Source organism: Dipodomys ordii, unplaced genomic scaffold, assembly GCF_000151885.1.
Source record: "Dipodomys ordii isolate 6190 unplaced genomic scaffold, Dord_2.0 Scaffold135, whole genome shotgun sequence".
NCBI lineage: Eukaryota > Metazoa > Chordata > Mammalia > Rodentia > Heteromyidae > Dipodomys > Dipodomys ordii.
Window position 1 is genome coordinate 215,038 of NW_012267351.1, and position 19,170 is coordinate 234,207.

General features: G+C 54.2%; 1 protein-coding gene across 1 annotated transcript in view; it reads right to left on the bottom strand.

The window, feature by feature from the left end:
• The window catches only part of Cyfip2 (cytoplasmic FMR1 interacting protein 2), a 103,821-nt gene that overhangs the window by 4,378 nt on the left and 80,273 nt on the right, over nt 1–19,170 (bottom strand). Inside the window, exons 20-25 of the mRNA XM_013030874.1 lie at nt 15,289–15,298; nt 13,488–13,631; nt 12,212–12,302; nt 11,380–11,510; nt 1,358–1,430; nt 727–821 (exon numbers count right to left, since the gene is read on the bottom strand). Coding sequence (XP_012886328.1) covers nt 727–821; nt 1,358–1,430; nt 11,380–11,510; nt 12,212–12,302; nt 13,488–13,631; nt 15,289–15,298 — 544 coding nt within the window. The remainder of the gene's footprint in view (nt 1–726; nt 822–1,357; nt 1,431–11,379; nt 11,511–12,211; nt 12,303–13,487; nt 13,632–15,288; nt 15,299–19,170) is intronic.

The window sequence follows — 19,170 nt, forward strand, 5'->3', positions numbered from 1 at the left end:
CAGGACCCGTGTCAAACAGTGACAAATAGAAGTTAGAGAATACTGGTAGCATCCCATTGACCCGTGAACACACTGGAGCACTATGGGTAAAGCTGCTGCCCCGTCTCTGGCTTCCGTCTCCACAGGTCCTCGTGAGTGTGAGCCACGTGTGCGTTACTCCAGATGTTTTTCAGGAAAAGTGTTACCTCTGTGGTTTCCTGGTGTTCATTTCTAACACAAACTCCCAGGGCCGGGCACAGAGGGACACACCTGTAATCTCCACTATTTCACAGCTGGAGGCCGAAGGTAGGAAGACCTCAGTCCAACCCAACCCCTCCTATCTGAAAAGAAAAAGCTGGCGCTGGTGGCTCACGCCTGTCATCCTAGCTACTCAGGAGGCTGAGATCTGAGGATCACAGTTCAAAGCCAGCTCGGGCAGGAAAAGTCCGTGAGACTCTTGTCTCCAATAAACCACCAGAAAACCAGAAGTGGTGCTGTGGCTCAGGTGGTAGAGTGCTCGCCTTGAGCTGAAGAGCTGAGGGACAGTGCCCAGGCCAGAGCACGCTCTGGGCATGGGGGTGATGGCTGGCTACTCTACGCCCGCTCAGGCCCCCGGCCAGCTTTACTGGGGGTGTCCTCTTCCCTGCTCTGGGCCTCAGTTTCCCTACCCATCAATACGAGCAGGTAGGACCCAAAGCTCTCCCCTCTAGGCGTCCCCTGGGGGCCCGCCAGCCGGGGCGCTCGTACCTGGGGGGTCCCCAGCCGCTCTATGAGGGGGACCAGGTGCAGGGGGGCGTACTTGGCCTCCAGGCGCTTCATCCGGACCTCCAGGCGCTCTCCCTCTGCAAAGAGAAGCAGAGAGCTGGGGTGACACCCCGGCCGGGGAAATGCACGCTTTCTCCTTAGTTCTAGAAGCCGTTGGCGAGACGAGTCCTGCGAGCTGTGTGCAACGGTGGACGCCAGCTCCCCGTCCCGCGTGGGGGCCGGAACTGAAGCCCAGGAGCCACGCGAGGCTGAGGCCAGACCAGCGCAGGGCGGAGACTCCGCATCCCCGCTCAGGCACCTCAAAACCACGCAGGCACCCCAAAACCTTAAGTATTCAAAGTTTCCTTCCTTCCTTCCTTTCCTCCCTCCCTCTCCCTCCCTCCCTTTCCCCCCTTCCTTCCCTTCCTTTCTCCCTCCCTTCCCTGAGCTTCTGTGCTCAGGGTCAGCATTCTACCCTAGAGCCACAGGTCACTTCTTCTGTTTGTCTGTTTGAAACTGAAGCCTCTCACAGGCTTTCCTGCCCGGGCTGGCTTTGAACCAGGATCCTGAGGAGGCAGGATTATAGACGTGACTCCGAAAGTGTTCCATTCCGAGATCACGGCTGGTTTCTTACCTTTGATGTAGACTCTGGGCAAGATGTTCTGGAAGGGCGCGGCGTGGAGCAAGTCGCACACTTCTTCCTGAGACTACAGAGAGGGCGGAGATGGGAGAAAACCATTGGAACTTTTTATTCCTGAAATCTCGCGTGGCTAGACCCATCCAGATGCGAACACTTTGTGGCCTTTAGCGCTCCTAAGAATCAGAACTGGAGGCCGGGGCGGCGGCTCACGCCTGACACCCTAGCGACTCAGGAGGCTGAGATCTGAGGATCGCAGTTTGAAGGCAGCCGTGGCAGGAAAGTGTGTGAGACTCTTAGCTCTAGCTAGCCACCAAAAAAAAAGAAGCCAGCAGTGGAGCTATGGCTCAGGTGGTAGAGCACCAGTCTTCTATGTGTTTCACTACATGAGTGAATCTTTGATGCCCTGCAGGTGTTTCTTGGGTGAATTAATGAATTTTCTTGTCCCTATGGAGCTCTTTTCAACTATGACCTGGAACTCCGTCCCTCCGTTCATTCACCCAACGCATATTTATTAGCCACCAGGCAGTCTTCTAGGTGGTGCAGATAGGATGTTGAACAAGTTAGACTAGATCTCTGTCCGCATGCAATGTAAATTATAGCTGCTGCAGACATGGAAAAAATGAAGCAAACAAATTACAGATGATTTCAGATAGCAATCGAACATTGCAAGGTAAGAGGCTGGCGTGTGGCAGTAAGGAAGGAGTTAACTTGGGGTGCTTTAGGGAAAAATCTTTACACCAAATAGAGAATGGAATGAAGTAAGAAGGCTGGCTAGGTTGATAGGAGGTAAAGATGTTCCTGTGCAAAGGTCCTGGTGCAGGGAATAAGCAGAAGGGAATAATGGAACACACAGCATGGGGCCCTAGAGGTAGAGGAGCAAAAACAAATCATTGTTGGGATCTGTACCTATGGTGCCAACCTTGTGTGTGTGTGCATCCTGAGCTTGAACTCTGGGCCTGGACTCTGTCCTTAGCTTTTTCTCTCAAGGCTGGCAATCTACTGCTTGAGCCACAGCTCCACTTCAGGTTTTTTTTTTAGTGGTAAACTGGAGATAAGAGTCTTATGGATGGACTTTCCTGCCTGGGCTGGCTTCGAAAACTGTGATCCTCCGATCTCAGCCTCCTGAGCAGCTAGGATGACAGGTGTGCGCCATGGGTGCTGGGCGGCTTTTGTGCTAAGTGTGCTGGGCGCTGCAGCTGTCCAGGTGGTGAGCTCCTCCTTTATTTTCCCCGTTTCTCTCCTCTGAATGTCGCTTCTGTTCCTAGAGATGCCGTGCTGGGGGGGGGGCACAAATCCCCCACCTGCTTCGCTCTCGTCAGTGGGGGAGAGGGAGGGGAATGAGGACCAAAAAAAAGGCTCCCCTCATTCTCAACTAGAGCCACACACGGGCACCACGGGGCGGGCACTTGTGCGGAGGGAGACGTGTGCTTTGTGGCCCTGGGGGTCCCCGGCCTGCTTCCTGGATGCTCTGCCCCCACCCAGAGGTGAGAAAGAGGTGACCCCCCCCCGCAATGGGACAGTGCGGCCTTTGTTCCCAGGGTCCCCGGGGACCGGGGATAAGGCCCTTTGCACACGGAGGCTGCCAGCATCCTGACGTGGCGTCTGATGCAGGGGACCTGTGGGGTGCTCGTTAGCTGACACCTCAGCCTTGGTTCCCACGGCCCCCAAAGGCGGTGGGAGGGCCAGCGGGAGACAGGTTCCCCCTGGGGCTCACCCCCCACCCCATCCGATCATCACCTCAAACTGGGTTACCACTCCTTTGGTACCGGGGCCTCAGCCCAGGGCCCTGGCTCTTACTTTCTTTTCCCTCAAGACTGGCGCTCTACCGCTTGAGCCACACCCCCATCTCCGGCTTTTTAGTGGTAATCTGGAAATACGGGTCTCACGTACTTTTCCTGCCAGGGCTGGCTTTGAACTATGATTCTCTGATCTCGGGCCCCCCCCCCCCGAGTAGCTGGGATTACAGGCGTGAGCCGCCACCCCCTGGCTGGTAACTGTGTTTTCTGGGATTATCTGAAAACTCGTGGAAGGCGCCCAGCCTCTCCGCGCTTCAGTGTCTACACAGGTGCATCCTGCAGGTGCGTGTCCTCTGTGTGACCTTGGCAGTGAGATCCCCCCAATTGGAGCCAAGTCTTTAATACCGGCCGTATCACCTGTGATCCACACTACCTCCCTGCGTTTGTTCTGTGATGTTTTCTTCCAGAGCCAGGCTGTGCCCCACACCACTGCCTCCGTGGCTGTCCGCGGGGACCGGAGCCGGTGGTGAACACGAGCAGCCCGTAAGTACCATTTGCTCAGGCAGAGCATCCGAGTACTGAGATTAATCCTCACCATCCAACCACCACTGACTGAGCAGGATGAGAGGAGAGAAGCCCTTGCCCGAGGGCTGATGGGAAATCACTGTCCATGACGGGAACCCACCAGGTTTTAGGGATCAGGAATGCAAAAAACCAAGCCACAAAAACCTTACAGGAAGGACCACGCTTCCCACTTGGTTGAGATTTCCATGCCATTTTTGCGTTGCCTTCAGTTGTATTTTACCTCTTGGTATTACACTTACGTTAAAATGAACCTCGAAGCACTTGTGGCTCAGGCCTATAATCCTAGCTACTCAGGAGGCTGAGATCCAAGGATCTAGGTTCAAAGGCTGCCCAGCAGAATGAGAAATCTGAGAGACTCTTCTTTCCAATTAACCGCCTCCTAACAACAACAACAAAAAAGCTGGAGGTGGAGCTGTGGCTTTAGTGGTAGAGCGCCAGCCTTGAGCAAAAGAGCTCACTGCACAGTAGCCGAGTTCAAGCTCCACTAGCAGTGTGCGCACACACATACCGAAACAATGGATGGATTTCCATCAAAAACCTACAGTGTTCTCAACTTGCTTCATGTGTAAGGCTGAGGGCAGAGTTGATTTCTCTTAGCAGTAGGATATCGAGAAGGTTCTGTGTTCACGTAGAAAAACACTCTGTGTGGTCTATGGAAGACAGATTTTTGTGGGATAGCATTATACTATCTGTTGCTTCTATTCCTGAGTTAAAAAAAAACAAACACAGAAACCAGATTTACTAGAGGGATCTCATAAAAGCGATCTCAAAAGTTCTCCCCTTAAGTAACATTTAGCTCCGGATTCTGAGATGACACATGGCGGGAAGGAGTTATTCGTCTGTCTCTGTTGGGAGTGAGGGGGAGGGAAAGGGGCTGTGAACTGGACCATGTGACCCCCCCCAACATTCCCTTATATAGACACACACGGTGAATGCTTTCTGCAAGCTGCAGCGGCCAATCCCCGAGCCTCTTTATCTGCAAGAAAGCCGCAAGTGGAAGTATGGCTCACATGGTAGATTGCCAGCATTGGGGTGAGGGTTGGGGGGGAGGGGGAGGGGGAAGGGCAAGCCAGAGCCTGAAGCCCTGAGTTCAAGCTCTAGTACTGGCACATGCACTAAAAAGAAAACCAAAAGGTAGTGTTGAAGGCAAACGGGGAGACGCTCCGTTCTGACGCTGCTCACAAACCTTGCAGTGGGGTAAGAGCTCTCCCACATGATGAACTAGTTTTATGAGGAGTGCTAATATTCATGCCCGGATATAAAAACATCTGGAGAGCTATCCTTCAGAAAATGAGCTCTTTTGTTGGGGTTGTCAGTTGCAGGGCTTGAACTCTGTCCCTGAGCTTTTTTTGCTCAAGGCTAAACGCTCTACCACTCTGAGCCACGCCATCACTTCTGGCCTTCACGAGCTTCATTCGAGATAAAGAGTGTCACGGACTTTCCTGCCCAGGCTGGCTTTGAACTACGGTCCTCAGATCTCAGTTTCCTGAGCAGCTAGGATGACAGGTGTGAGCCACCGGTGTACAGATAGGTATTCTTAAAAAAAAAACCCAAAGAACAAAGGTTATCTGGGGCCACTGTTGGGTATTGGGGACGCTACTGCCACCGTGTGGTCAAGGCCAGGACTGCGGCTCCACAGCTCCGTTTACAACAGGATTTTCTGGTCCTAGAGGTCTGTCGGGATGGCCTAGTACTCTATAAGGAGGGACAGGGACCAATCCAGGGTGGGAGCCAGGCAGCCTCCTTCCCGGAGACAGACCCTTTCCCGCTGGCTGTGGGTGTCACTGTTTCCAAGCCCATGTCTGGAAAACCACACGCAGTGGGAAGGAAAGCTTGGGGATTCCTCTCTGTCTAGTGAGTGCCTGTTTCTCTCATTTTCTCAGGTTCATAGATAGAAGACACAGGGTGTTGATATCTCTAGTGAATCTTGAGAGAACCTTCGACCACCATGGGTGTGTGTGGACAATCCGCTCTGACCACGCTCGGATGGATGGGTGGGTGAGTATTTCTCACAACCAACAAGCTAGGCATATGTCACGTCTCTGTGGCCCTAGCACTCGGGAGGCTGAGTCAGGAGGATCAGGAGTTTAAGGCCAGTCTGGACTCTACAGTCAGACCTTGTATCTCATGAAGCGAATCAATAGCTTCTAGAGAGGAAACTTGACAATTATGAGAAAGTGAAATCGGGTTTTGGGGGACTAGTAGTAGACTCGATCTTCAGGACTACAGAAAACACTTTCCAAGTTCCAAGAATACCAAGGCTGGGAAGGTGGCTTAGTGGTAGAGTGCTTGTCTAATATGCACGAAGCCTTGGGTTTGGATTCCTCGGTACCACATACCCAGAAAAAGCCAGAAGTGGCACTGTGGCTCAAGTGTTTGAGTGCTAGCCTTGAGCAAAAGAAGCTCAGGGACAGTGCCCAGGACTGGCGAAAAAAAGAAAAGAAACTTGCCTTTAAGAACTACTGTATATCAAAAGACAAATCACACTATTTGCAATATATGTATCTGAAATAGATAAAACAAGGCCAATAGTCCAGTAAAGAAAACCCAATTAAAGACACAACAAGATCTGAGTGGTATCTTCAAGTGTGTCTCTATGGCCAAAAGGAGGTATCAAGACACACCTCAGAAAAACAATATATAATTTTATATAAATATAAAGAGGCACATGGGCATTGCACCTTTGCGATTCTCTCCGTGTGTGTGTGTGTCTCAAATCCCGTATAATTTATTGTATACCCAATGTACTTTAGATTTAATTTCCGCATGTCAGAGAGACCATGTACTGATTTGTCTCTCTTGACTTTGGCTTACCTCATTTAACCTGATTTGTTCTAGTTCTTGATATAAAATAACATGCATCAAAAACCAGGCAAAAATCAGTTATTCATTAAGAGGTGAAGAAATGCAAACTCCACTAGATTGCTGGGTGCGAGTATAAATCAGTACAACCAGTTTGTAAGCTAAACTGTGTTTATCTAATTAAAAAAAACACAAAAGAGCCTGTTTTTATCACACACCTGCACAAGAATTATTATTTACCTTTTTTTGTGCTGGTCCTGGGGCTTGAACCCAGGGCCTGGGCAACCTTGCTTGAGTTTTTGTGCTTAAAGGTTCGTGTTCTACCACTTGAGCCACACCTCCACTTTCAGCTTTGTGGTAGTTCACTGGAGATAAAAATCCCGTGGACTTTCTTGCCTGGGCTGGCTTTGAACCTCGACCCTCAGGTCTCAGCCTCCTGAGTAGCTAGGATGACAGGCATGAGCCACGGGCTCCCGGCACAAGAGATCTTATCCATGGCAGTACACTTGTGAACATGCCCGCCATACTTCCACAGGAGGGCAGGACAGACCTCCTCCATCAGAGCCGCACACCCGGGAGGGTGGGGGACGCAGGCCACCGCTAGGGTGGAAGTGGGAATCTTGGTGGCTCTGGGGCCACTTACGAAAGCAGTGTCAATGTCCTCTTACTGGACCGGGTGGGGATTACAGGGGGTTGCACCTGTACACTTCAGTAAGACTTAGGCGATGCGTTTTATGAGTTTTCGCCACTAACTTCTGCATCTTGAATATTGAGAGACTCGGGCCTAAACCCTGAGAAAATACACCTGTGTCCCAAGCGCCAGGCTTTTTAAATTACAACCCCTGTGCCTAGAAATGAAAGATATATTAACAATCTTTCCCTCTCCAAATTCAGCCAATATTGCTTTCTGTGTGCTCCATGGAGACTCAGCTCCTGATGAGTAGAACCCCCTCCTCCGGCCCCCCCTTCTCCTCCCCCCTCCCTCCGCCCCCCTTCTCCTCCCCCCTCCCCCTGCTCCTGAACACTGTTTCCTGCTTAGCCACAGGACTGCAGAAGGCCGCGTTACCATAGCAACCCAGGGGCACAGATCCGCGGCAGCAGCCTGGCATGGCGTGTGGGGGCACTGCCGGCCCGGCCCCCTGTGGACGATGGCGAGGCTGAGGTGGGGGAGTCCTGACCCCCCCCCGGGGTTCACAGGTGGCCGGCCCCCTCCTCCCTGCACCAGATCTCGTCCTCCACCCACTGTCCAGCTTTTCTCAGCCCCTCCCGAGGCCCCGGGGCTGGTCCGCTGGCGGACTCTCCACTGTTCTTCTTGGGGTCTCTGTTCCTCCCAGACAGTGTCTCTCCACCCCCCGCCCCTGCTGACACCCCGAAGCCCTCTGTGTTGTCTCTGCTCATCTTCCTCTCTCTCTCCGATGGAGACGGCGAGCCTCACTGGTTGCCGGCGGCTCACGCCTGTCATCCCAGCTACTCAGGAGGCTGAGATCTGAGGATCGTGGTTCAAAGCCTGTCTGTGAGACTCTTATCTCCAACGAACAACCAGAAAACAGGAATGGATCTGTGGCTCAAGTGGTAGAGCGCTCGCCTTGAGCTGAAGAGCTGAGGGACAGCCCCCAGGCCCTGAGTTCAAGTCCCACAACGGACAAAGACAAAAGATGGCGAGCCTCTTGGTCCTGGCTGTGGTCCACCCCAGAGCTGCGGCCAGTGGTCAGCTCAGCACGCCAGGATGAGCGGGACACCCCGCTGCACCCCTCCCACAGCCGGGGGACCCAGACCACCGCAGAGGCATGGCGAGTGGGAACCTGGGGTGAGCGCGGGGTACAGGGGTGTCCACGCTGGGGCGTGCGCTGTGTCCCCACCGACCTCCACGTCACCACAGAGCAAAGGCGAGGGGCGAACACACAGCTACAGCGCTGTCTGCTCAGCCCCAACAGGTAACAGATCCAACTCCTCCCCTAGCCTCCCTGCCTCCTCCTCTCCTACCACCCCTTCCTCCTCTTCCTCCTCCTGTGTCATCCTCTCCACAACCTCCTCCTCCTCTCCTCCTCTCTCTTCCTCTTCTTCCTCTTCTTCCTCCTCCACCTCCCTTTCCTGCTCCTACTCTACTCCTCTTATCCTTTTCTTTCTCCACCACCTTCTCCATCTTCCTTCCTCCTGTTCTTCTCTTCCTCCTCTTCCTGTCCTCTCTTTCCCTCTTCCTCTTCTCATCCTTTCCAGTTCTTCCACCTCTGCTTCTCACCACCTGCTCTCCTGTGCCTTTCTTCCTCCCCTTCCTCCTCTTCCTTGTCTCCCTCCTCCTCCTCCTCCTCCTCCTCTCCTTTGGTTGTCCTCTCCTCCACCACCTCCTTGTCTCCATCTTCCTCTCCTTCCTCTTCCGGCTCCTGTGAGCATCCTTCTTTCCTCTTCTCATTTTTGCCAATTCCTCCTCATTTCTTTGTCTTCCTCCTCCTCTCCCTCCCCTGCTCTCCCCTCCAGCCCCTCCTCTTCACCTCCTTTCCTCATCTCTTCTTCCATTTCTTTTCTCTCCTCCTCCTCCCTCTACTTCCTTCCCCTCTCCGCCTCCCTTCCTCTTCTCCTCCTCCCCTTTTTTCTTTCCTCCTCTCACCTCTTCTTCCTGTCCTGCTCCTGGGAGCTCCTCTCCCTCTCCTCCTCCCCTCCTCTCCTCCTCCCTTCCTCTCCTCCTCCTCCTTTGTCTCCCTCCTCTCCTCTTCCTGTCCCCTCCTCTCCCTCTTCCTGCCCCGTCTTCCTAGTCCTCCCTGTCTTCTCTCCTTCATCCTCTCCTCCACCTCTTCAGACTCCTCCCCATCCTCTTTTTTCCTCCTCTCCCTCTTCTCATCCTTTCCGATTCTTCCCGCTGCTCCTCCCCCTCCACCTGCCGCCTCCTCCTGTCCCCTCCTCCCCTCCTCAGCTCTCCTTCCACCCCTCCCTTCTCCCCTGCCTCCCCTTCTCTCCTCTTCCTGCTCCTGTGAACCTCCTCCTCTCCACTTCCTCTTTTCTTCACCCTCTTCCTGTTCTCCTCCTCCAACTCTCCCTCCTGTCACCTTCCTCCTCCATCTCCTCTTCCTCCTCTCTGGCTCCGTCCCTCTTCTCCTCCCCTTCTTGCCTCTTCCCTTTCCTTCTGTTCTTCTCTTCCTCCTTCCACCTCATCTTCCTCCTCATCTTTATATCCTCATTTCATCCCCTCTTCCTCTACTTCCTCCTCCTCCTCTGTTCTCCTCTTCCTGCTCTGACCTCCTCCTCCTCCTCCTCCTCCTCTCCCTGAGCCCCACACCCTCCTCCTGCTCCCGGGAGCATCCCTTTCCTCTTCTCCCCTCCTCCCCCTCTGCTGGGCCTACCATCCCTTCCTCTTCTTCCTCTTCCTCTTCCAACTCCCCCTTCTCTCCTCCCTCCCTCCTCCTCTTCTTTCCCCTCCTCTCTTTTCCTCACCTCCTCCTTGGCCTCTCCTTCCTCCTCCTCTTCCTTCCCTCTCCCCCCCTCCTCCGTGTCTCTTCTTTCTCCTCTGCATCCCCTCCCTCCTCCTCCTCTCCATCCTCTCCCTTCACATCCTCCTCCTCTCCGTCCACCTTTCTTCCTCCTCATCTTTCCCAATTCCTCCTCTTCCTCCTCTCATCCATCTTCCTGTCCTCCTCCTGCGAACATCCTCCTCTTCTTTCCTTTCAATTCCTCCTCTACCTCTCCTGACGCACCATTCTTCCTCCTCTCCTCCTGTCCTCCTCCTCCTCTTCCTCCTGCCCCTCTCTTCCTCTCCCTCCTGCCCCTCTCCTCCTCATCTGCCCTCCTCCTCCTGCTCATCTCCTCTCTTCCTCCTCCTCCTCCTGTCCTCCTCCTCTTCCTGTCCTCTTCCTCCTCTTCCTCCTGCCTCTCTCCTCCTGGTCTTCCTCCTCCTCTTCCTCCTGCCCCTCTCCTCTTCCTCCTGCCCCTCTCCTCTTCCTCCTGCCCCTCTCCTCTTCCTCCTGCCTCTCTTGTCCTCTCCTCCTGTCCTCCTCTTCCTGCCCCTCTCCTCCTGCCCCTCTCCTGTCCTCCTCCTCCTCTTCCTCCTGCCCCTCTCCTCTTCCTCCTGTCCTCCTGCCCCTCTCCTCCTCTTCCTCCTGCCCCTCTCTTCCTCTCCCTCCTGCCCCTCTCCTCCTCATCTGCCCTCCTCCTCCTACTCATCTCCTCTCCTCTTCCTCTTCCTCCTCCTCCTGCCCCCCTGCTCTTCCTCCTGCTCCTCTCCTCTTGTTCTCCTCTCCCCTCTCCTCCTCTTCCTCCTGGAAATATCCTTTCCCCTTCTCCTCACACTCCTCTACCTCCCCTGCTCCTTCCTTTACCCTTCTTCGCCCTCTTCCTCATCCTCCTCCAAGTCCCCCTCCTCTCCTCTTTTCATCCTTGTCCATCTCTCCTCCTCCTCCCCTTCCCTTCCACGTTATCTCCTCCTTTCTCCTCTCTGCTCCTCTCATCTTCAACTCTTCCTGTTGTTGTCTTCCTCCTCCTAACCCCTCAACTCTTCTCCTTCCTCCTCCTGCGCCCACGAACATCCTTTATTTCCCCTCCTTTCTAATCCCTTACCTCTCCCATATTCTCTTCCATTCTCCCTTCTACCCCTACTCTGCCTCACGTACTTCTAATTCCTCTTCCTCCTCTTCTTCTGTCATCCTCTCTACCACCTTCTCTTCCATTCCTCCTCCTCCTCCTATCTTCCTTCCCCTGCCTTCCTCTCCCTCTCCCTCCTCTTCCCCATCTCTTCCTTCTCCTCCTCCACCCATGCACACCGTTCTATGGTGACAGGTGACACGGGCAGGGCCTGGCCTGCACGGTGTCCACTCCCCACGTGCGGCCAGCGAGCGACTGGAGGACACGGCTGGCTGGCCTGGGGGCGGCCGCGGCGCGCGTGGGGAGCCAGGTCTGTCCACTCACCAGCGCCTGCTCGATGAGGAGGCAGAAGAGGATGGCGTTGCCCACCTCCCTGAGGCTCTGGAACACGTCGGTCTTGAGCTCGGCGTACTCGATGATGTCCTTCAGCTGGTGGTGGAAAAACTCCAGGATGCCTGCGCGGGGCGGGGCGTGGGGGCGTGGTCAGCGGGGAGCGGCCATGGCCGGCTGACCACACAGCAGCAGCAAACCCCGCGGCCCCCCTGCCCAAACTCGGATGGGGGGGAGTCCATACTAGAAAAAAGCTGGGGGAGCTGGTGCAAATCATGCCATGGAACAAAATAAAGCACTGAACACACACAAACGAAACAGCATGTGTCCATTCGTCCCCCCCAATGCCCCCCCCAAAAAAAAGCTGAACTCACAGGCTTTCCTGACTGCCTGCCACTCGTGAGCGTATCACAGAGCAGGCTGAGAGCGGGCCAGGGGCATCGGCCACCCTCGCACAGTCCTCGGCCTCACATCCCCCACTACACCACAGGCCCCAGACCATGGCCCCCATCATTCTCCAGGGACCTATTTCCGGCCCCACCTTAGGGATGTATCACTGAGTGAGCCCCTCCAACTGGGGACCCTGCCAGACGGGGTCCTCTGTGAACTGAGAGCACGCAGATCTCAACCTGCGACCCTCGCTGCTGGTGATTGAAACGGTCGGTCTGCCTGCAGGACCCGGGTCGGCAGGCAGGTGGCGCCCCTACCCCCCTCAGTGTGTGTGTGTGAGATCACTTCCAGCTCACTCATGGGGGGCAGGGTTAATTAGCACGCACAGCCCGGCCCCCACCACAACCCAAGTGTCCCCTCTTTCCCTGGCACCCACCTGGGGAGCCGTACTCATGTCGCGGCAGGCGGCAAATCTTGGGCATCACCTCGATCAGCGTCTTCACGTACTGGAGGATGGTGCCCTGCAGCTATGAAACAAGGGTAGCCGATAAGCCGGCTGGAGGCATGGAGGTTCCCTCGCTGAGGGCCCATCTGTACGGCACTTAGAGAGGCCGCCTTGGCTTACCGACTTTCCCAAGGGCACGTTTCTAAGGTGTGGGGCCTCCCCTGGGGATGGGGTTATTGTGACATCCAGACTTAAGAGCTAACACAAAATGTGGGCAGGGAACTGTGGAGATTCCATCCCACCACCTAATTTAAGCATGTGGAAATATATGGCATCTTTCCCTCTGCTAGGTCCAAGGCAGACATTACTAATCAATCACCACATTTTCCTGTTTTATCTTGCATTTAGTTTCACATACATAGCTGAAGCTAAGGAATTAAGGAGCTTGCTGGTGATCCCTGTTGTATTTCCAACGTAGTTCTACATGGCTTTTTCTTCGTGTCAGGTTTCTGGGGGGATGTGGTTTATATATTTTGGTTTTGCTTAGTAGAGTTGCAGGCAGTTAAGTGGAAATTAGATGCCCACACTAGCTTCCTTAATGCCAGAACAGTACTGGTAACTTGAAGGAGACAGAGTGGAGTGATTGATTAGAGATGTCTGCCGTGTGCAATGGAATAGAAAAACAACAGCACATACATTATGCGTTTACCTGCTCATATTGATATAATACTGGGGGGGAGGGAGTTTGAAATTATTAGCGGAGATCTTGTTTGTGTGTGTGCGCGTGCAAGTCCTAGGGCTTGAACTCAGGCCCTGGGCACTGTTCCTAAGCTTTTGTGCTCAAGGCTAGCATTCAACCACTTGAGTCACATGTCTACTTCTGGCTTTTTGGGTTAGTTGAAGATATGAGTCTCACAGACTTTCTTGCCCAGGCTGGCTTTGAACTGTGATCTTCAGCTCGCAGCCTCCTGAGTGGCTAGGATGACAGGTGTGAGCCACGGGCACCTAGCCTGGCTGAGATCTACCTTGATCAAAATCAGGGTTGCTGGGATTAGTGATCAAAAACAGGACAAAAGGAGAGCAAGCCTGGCAACCGCTGACAGGTAAACAGACACACACCGGAAGGACTCACAGGAACCACCCAGAGACCTAGGACCTAGGGCTCCTGGGTGATGTCTGAAGGGAGAGCTGTGGTAGAACGAGAAAGCCGGGCTTGTGGCTGGATGGATGAACTGCCTGCCCCACAGTGCACTGCGGTCTCCCTTACCAGGCTCTTGACGATCTTCAGCAGCTCCTCCATGACCACGGCGATGCCCTGGTAGCCCAGGAGCCGACAGATGGTCTTGAAGTGAGGGGGTCCCACGAAGTTCCGGTAGGAGCTGTAGATGTGGCTGTAGGCAATGTTGAGGGGCTGCAAAACAGGGGCAATGCTAAAGTAAGGGACTGAGGCCTGAGTGGACGGAGGTGGGACTGTGGCATCAGAGTCCCTCGCTGGGGCCACGTGGTCAGCGGTCAGCACATAGAACTTGGGCCAGGGCTTCCCGGCACACACGATCACAACAGGAATTCCTCCTGCCCGTGACTGCGCATGCACAGACCGGGCCGTTCCCACGCTAAGCCCTACAGGGCCGGCACAGAATGGCTGCTTTGATTCCTCCAGAGGCATTTTTGGGACCGAGAAACCAGGGCTGATTAAACCTCCTCGACTCTCGGCTTCCCGAGGGTGCCTTGGGAATGAACACCACGGGGCTGGGAGACAAGGAGGCGATCTCTGAGGGCCTGAGAAAAGTCAGCCAGGCCCTCCCCGAGCCTCGTCCTCATTCTCAGAGCAGCGTTCCAAAGCGAGAAGCCCGGGGGCGAAACTCAGCCCGGGGCGCTGTGCCGTGACCAGGGCGGGCTGTGAAAGCTGGCCCCAGGACCCGGCTCCCACCATCTCCTGGGGACCCCAGGAGACACCCGAGCTGAACGAGGGGGGACCTCTCTTGATGATGTCTTTCCGTCTGAGACGATGTGACCCCAATAGCAAGTCCCTGATTGTCTCGTTGGGTGGTGAGACTGTAAAGAACCAACTTCCCTAGTGATGTGTTTTTGTAATGTGATGTTTCCAATTCATCTACGCAACAAACGTGTATGATTCCGTAAACCCATTTCACAGACCAGGGTGGCTAGTGTTGCTGTGTGTGTGTGTGGGGGCAGGGGTCACATAATTTCTAGGCAGCAAAAGGCCAGTCTAAAGTCCAGGCTCTTACCTCTGCCGATGCTGCTACTCTCTGGATGGTTAATTTTTTTATAAACCAAACTCCTTTTCTTTTGGGGGGTGTGTGTATGTGTGTGCGCACATGCACGTGTGTGTCTGTGTGCTAGTACTTGAACTCGGGGCCTCATACTCCTGTTTGACTTTTTTTCCGCTCAAGGCTGGCACTCTACTACTTGAGCCACACTTCCACGGTTCTGGATTTTTGCTGGTTCACGGGAGATCGGTGTCTCCAGGATTTGTCTAACCCTGGCTGGCTTGGAACTTCAATTCTCAGAGCTCAGCCTGCCAAGGAGCTAGGGTTATAAAGGTGTGAGGTGCCGGTGCCTGGAAACACTGGAGATCTCACGTGCTCACCCTCTCTGTCTGTCTGTCTGTCTGTCTCTGTCTCTCTCCATGCAAAGATCTCTAAAATGGCCTTCTGTAACCCACAGCTCCTTATTCTGTGGCCTCGGCTGTGGCTTTGGACATGCAGCCCCGGGCTGTCTCAGCAGTCCGTTTGCACTGTTCTCCACGACCCTGCACTACAACAATCAAATACACACCCCACATCTGCTCAGGACAGAACCCACCCGACTGTCTCATCGCCACCTCCAAAGACCAAGAGGCGAAGCCTGCTCTGAATCCTGCCCTGCTCAAACCAGGACGCGGCAGGGGTGAGGCCCCGGCACCCACGTGAGTGGGGACGGCCCCCACGCTGCTCTCCACAGCAGACACTCTGGGTCTCCCCTCTGATCCCAGGAAAGCCGATTCTCCTTCACCTCCCTCTCCCATGTCCCGCGCAAGGCATTTTCAACTAGCGCAGCACACTCACGCGGGGAATTCTGGGAGACACAGGCAGTCGGCTACAGAAATCAGCGTTTGGGACGCCGCTCCTACGTGCAGAATGCACAGCTGTGAATATGGCTCTCTGGAACAACCCACCCAGTAAGCAGAGACTAGGAAGAGTGCAGCTTCCTGCTCAAACCTCCCCCAGGAGAGTTGGTTATGGTGAGGATTTCCGGAGAGGGGGACAGTGGAGGAGGGGATGTCACTGGGTCTGGATGATGGGACCTGATTTAAAAATAAATAAATAAAAAGAGCCAGGCACCGGTGGCTCACGCCTGTCATCCTAGCTACTCAAGAGGCCGAGATCTGAGGATGGCAGTTTGAGGCCAGCCCTGGGCAGGAAAGTCAGTGAGGCTCTTACCTCTAATTAACTACTAAAAAGCTGGAGGTGGGTGCTGTGGTTCAAGTGGTAGAACGCCTTGTGCACAAAAGCTCGGGGACAGCGCAGACCCTCAGCCTGAGGACGGGGGTGGGGCTGTGCTCTGTCGTCCCTGCCTGGTGCTAAGTCCACAGGGCTCTTGCTGGACATTTGTCCTTAGGCCTCCTCTACCCCCCCACCCCCCACCCCCCAGCAGCTTGTGGTACCAACTTTCCCTACACACACACACACAAAACATCGGTTCAGATGCGTGCCCTCTGTACCGCAGGTTTTCCCAGCTGTGGGCAGAGGGGAAATGTCTGGGGATTGCATGGATTTATAAACACCCCACCCCCAGGGCACTGGGTACGCGTCGGAGGGCCTCTGGCTGGCCTTCCCGTCCGTAGGAGATTCTGAGCCAGATGTTTTGAGGCCTCGGGGGCTCTGCCCACGTGATGGATCTCATGCAGGAAGAACCCTCGTGAGAGGCGCGGGATTCAGGGAGCACGCTCCCCCACCCCCCCAACTCCCCCAGAGACAGCACACGCGCATGCAGGAGGAATCGCACACCCATGCCACGCACCGCGCATGCACACGCAGCCCCGAGGCACGCTCTGACCTGCTGGCTCAGCAGGAGGCTGGGCCCCACTGAGAAGATGTGGGAATAGGGGAGCCGGGGCATTTTCTGAGGTTTGGCAAAGAAAAACAGGAATGCAATGTGACTGGCGATGCGTGCACCCCGGAGACAGCTCGCACCCCAGAGCAGCGCCGCTCACGGGGGACTCAGTTTCCCCAGGAGAGACTTCTAACAGACTCCTGCCATGAGGACCAGCCCATTCCAATTCGGCCGCACTCCACAGATCAGCAATAGCAAAACACAGACCAGCAATAGCAAAATACAGATCAACAATAGCAAAACACAGATCAGCAATAGCAAAACACAGACCATCAAGAGCAAACCACAGATCATCAATAGCAAACCACAGATCATCAATAGCAAGTCACAGAACAGCAATAGTAAAACACAGATCATCAATAGCAAATCACAGACCATCAAGAGCAAACCACAGATCATCAAGAGCAAACCCCAGATCGTCAATAGCAAATCACAGACCATCAATAGCAAACCACAGATCATCAATAAACAAACCACAGACCATCAATAGCAAATGAGCCCCATTGAGAACACAGAGCCACACCATCAACTGAGAGATAATCACATTTCCCCGAAAAGCAACAAACAGTATTTTAGAAAGAGAGAGAGAGAGAGAGACAGACAGACAGACAGACAGACAGACAGACAGACAGACAGACGGCTTGATCTAATAGTCTGTGGGCGCTGTAATATCTATAGAGGAACTTGGAGAAAACTTACGGTAGGAATATATGCTGTTTACCATTTTTACCTTTATTTTTTAAAACTCAGCGCTGCCCCTTAGCTTTGTTATTCAAGGCTGGCGCCCTACCTCACTTGAGCCACAGCTCCACTTCTGGCTTTTTAATGATTAATTGAACATAAAGAGTTTCATGGACTTTCCTGCCCAGGCTGGCTTTGAACCTTGGTCCTCCAATCCCAGCTTCCCGAGTAGCATGAGCCACTGGCACCCAGCTTTTTTTTTTAAACCATTTTTAAGTGATACCTATTTAGCTCTATATTTATAGATACTCATCTATCTATTATCTATCTATCTATCTATCTATCTATCTATCTATCTATCTATCTATCTACGGGCTTTGAGTCAAAAGGTCTCCAACCCTCACCAGATGTGGACACCAGAACATGACTGGCCAGTCCAAACAACGAGGTCCATTTAATTGGCAAACCAAACTTGCAAGCAATCTGCCTCTCTGCTCTCTGAAATCATAATTGCTGTTTTCAGAGATTCCCAAGAAGAAATAAAACGGTTTCTAATTTCCTGTTGCTGATACAGTTTCTCTAATGAATACCATCAGTTCACAAACACTGCCTTCTAATTCAGCTTGCAGGTGCCGCTTAGCAATCTGCAGTTAAATGCAGACAGGGCCAGGATGAATAGTACAGGAACACACACCTCTCTTCCCTCCTTCCCTCTTTCCTCCTCCTTTTTGCATCCTTCCTTGGCTTGAACACACACGCTCATTCAGCTTACTTGTTCACAGCTGGTGCTCAACCACTCGAGCCACACCTCCAGTCAGGCACTGGGTGGGTTAATTGCACAGAAAAGAGTCTGAGGGATTTTTCTGCCCAGGCTGGCTTCAAACCACAATGCTCAGATCTCAGCCTCCTGAGGAGCGAGGATTACACACACGAGCCATCCGTGCTTGGCTGTGGGAGCTTTCAAGGCCGGATGTGCCGCTCTCAGCGGGTCTACGTGCATTGCAGGGCTCCCGCTGCCCAGCGGGGGAAACATCTGCTGCGGTATTTCTCCAGGCGAGCCGGTGGTCCTGGGGCCTGCCGACTACCATCGAGTGTCTTCTAGTTCAAGGTCCTGCTTCTCCCTCTTAGACAATGAGAATCCCCACACAGAGGGCCCCATGGGGCCAGGAAGCAGCGCTGGTCTTGCGTGGGGCGGGGCAGGTGCTCAGGCTCTGGGCCGCCCAGCGTGAGGCCCTGCTGCCCTCCTCCCTGGCTCTGTGATGTTCTGTTGGGCTCTGGGCTTCGTCTCATCATGGTAGGGCAGGAGGAGGGACATTCTCCTGGGCCCGCCAGCCCCTTCTCTGGCTCCTGCGAGACAAGAGGGTGCCAAGCTCCCCATTCTTTTGAGCGTCTCAATTGGTGCAAGAAAAAAAAAAGCTCACGGTCAAACAGACGTCCCCCATGAGCACTGCAAGCAGTGTGTGTGCGCGTGCGGAACGGGAATCGCGTTCCCCTGTTCTTCCACAGGCCTTGGGATGCCGGCATTTTTCTTTCTTTAAAAAAAAAAAATTCTCTTCAAAGCATAACCTTGGAGAACCACCTGTCCACTGCAGCTCTGGCCTGTCTGTCTGTCCATCTGTACACCGCAGCTCTGGCCTGTCTATCTTCACACCGTGGCTCTGGCCTGTCTGTCTGTCCATCTGTACACCGCAGCTCTGGCCTGTCTGTCTGCACACCATGGCTCTGGCCTGTCTGTCTGCCCACCGTGGCTCTGGCCTGTCTGTCTGTCCATCTGTACACCGCAGCTCTGGCCTGTCTGTCTGCATACCACGGCTCTGGCCTGTCTGTCTGTCTGCACACTGCAGCTCTGGCCTGTCTGTCTGTCCATCTGCACACTGTAGCTCTGGCCTGTCTGTCCATCTGCACACTGCAGCTCTGGCCTGTCTGTCTGCACACTGAGGCTTTGGCCTGTCTGTCTGTACACTGCAGCTCTGGCCTGTCTGTCTGTCTGCACACCTAGTTCTGGCCTGTGTCTGTCTGCACACTGCAGCTCTGGCCTGTCTGTCTGTCTGCACACCTCGGCTCTGGCTTGTCTGTCTGCACACCGCAGCTCTGGCTTGTCTGTCTGTCTGCACACCGCGGCTCTGGCCTGTCTGTCTGCACACTGTGGCTCT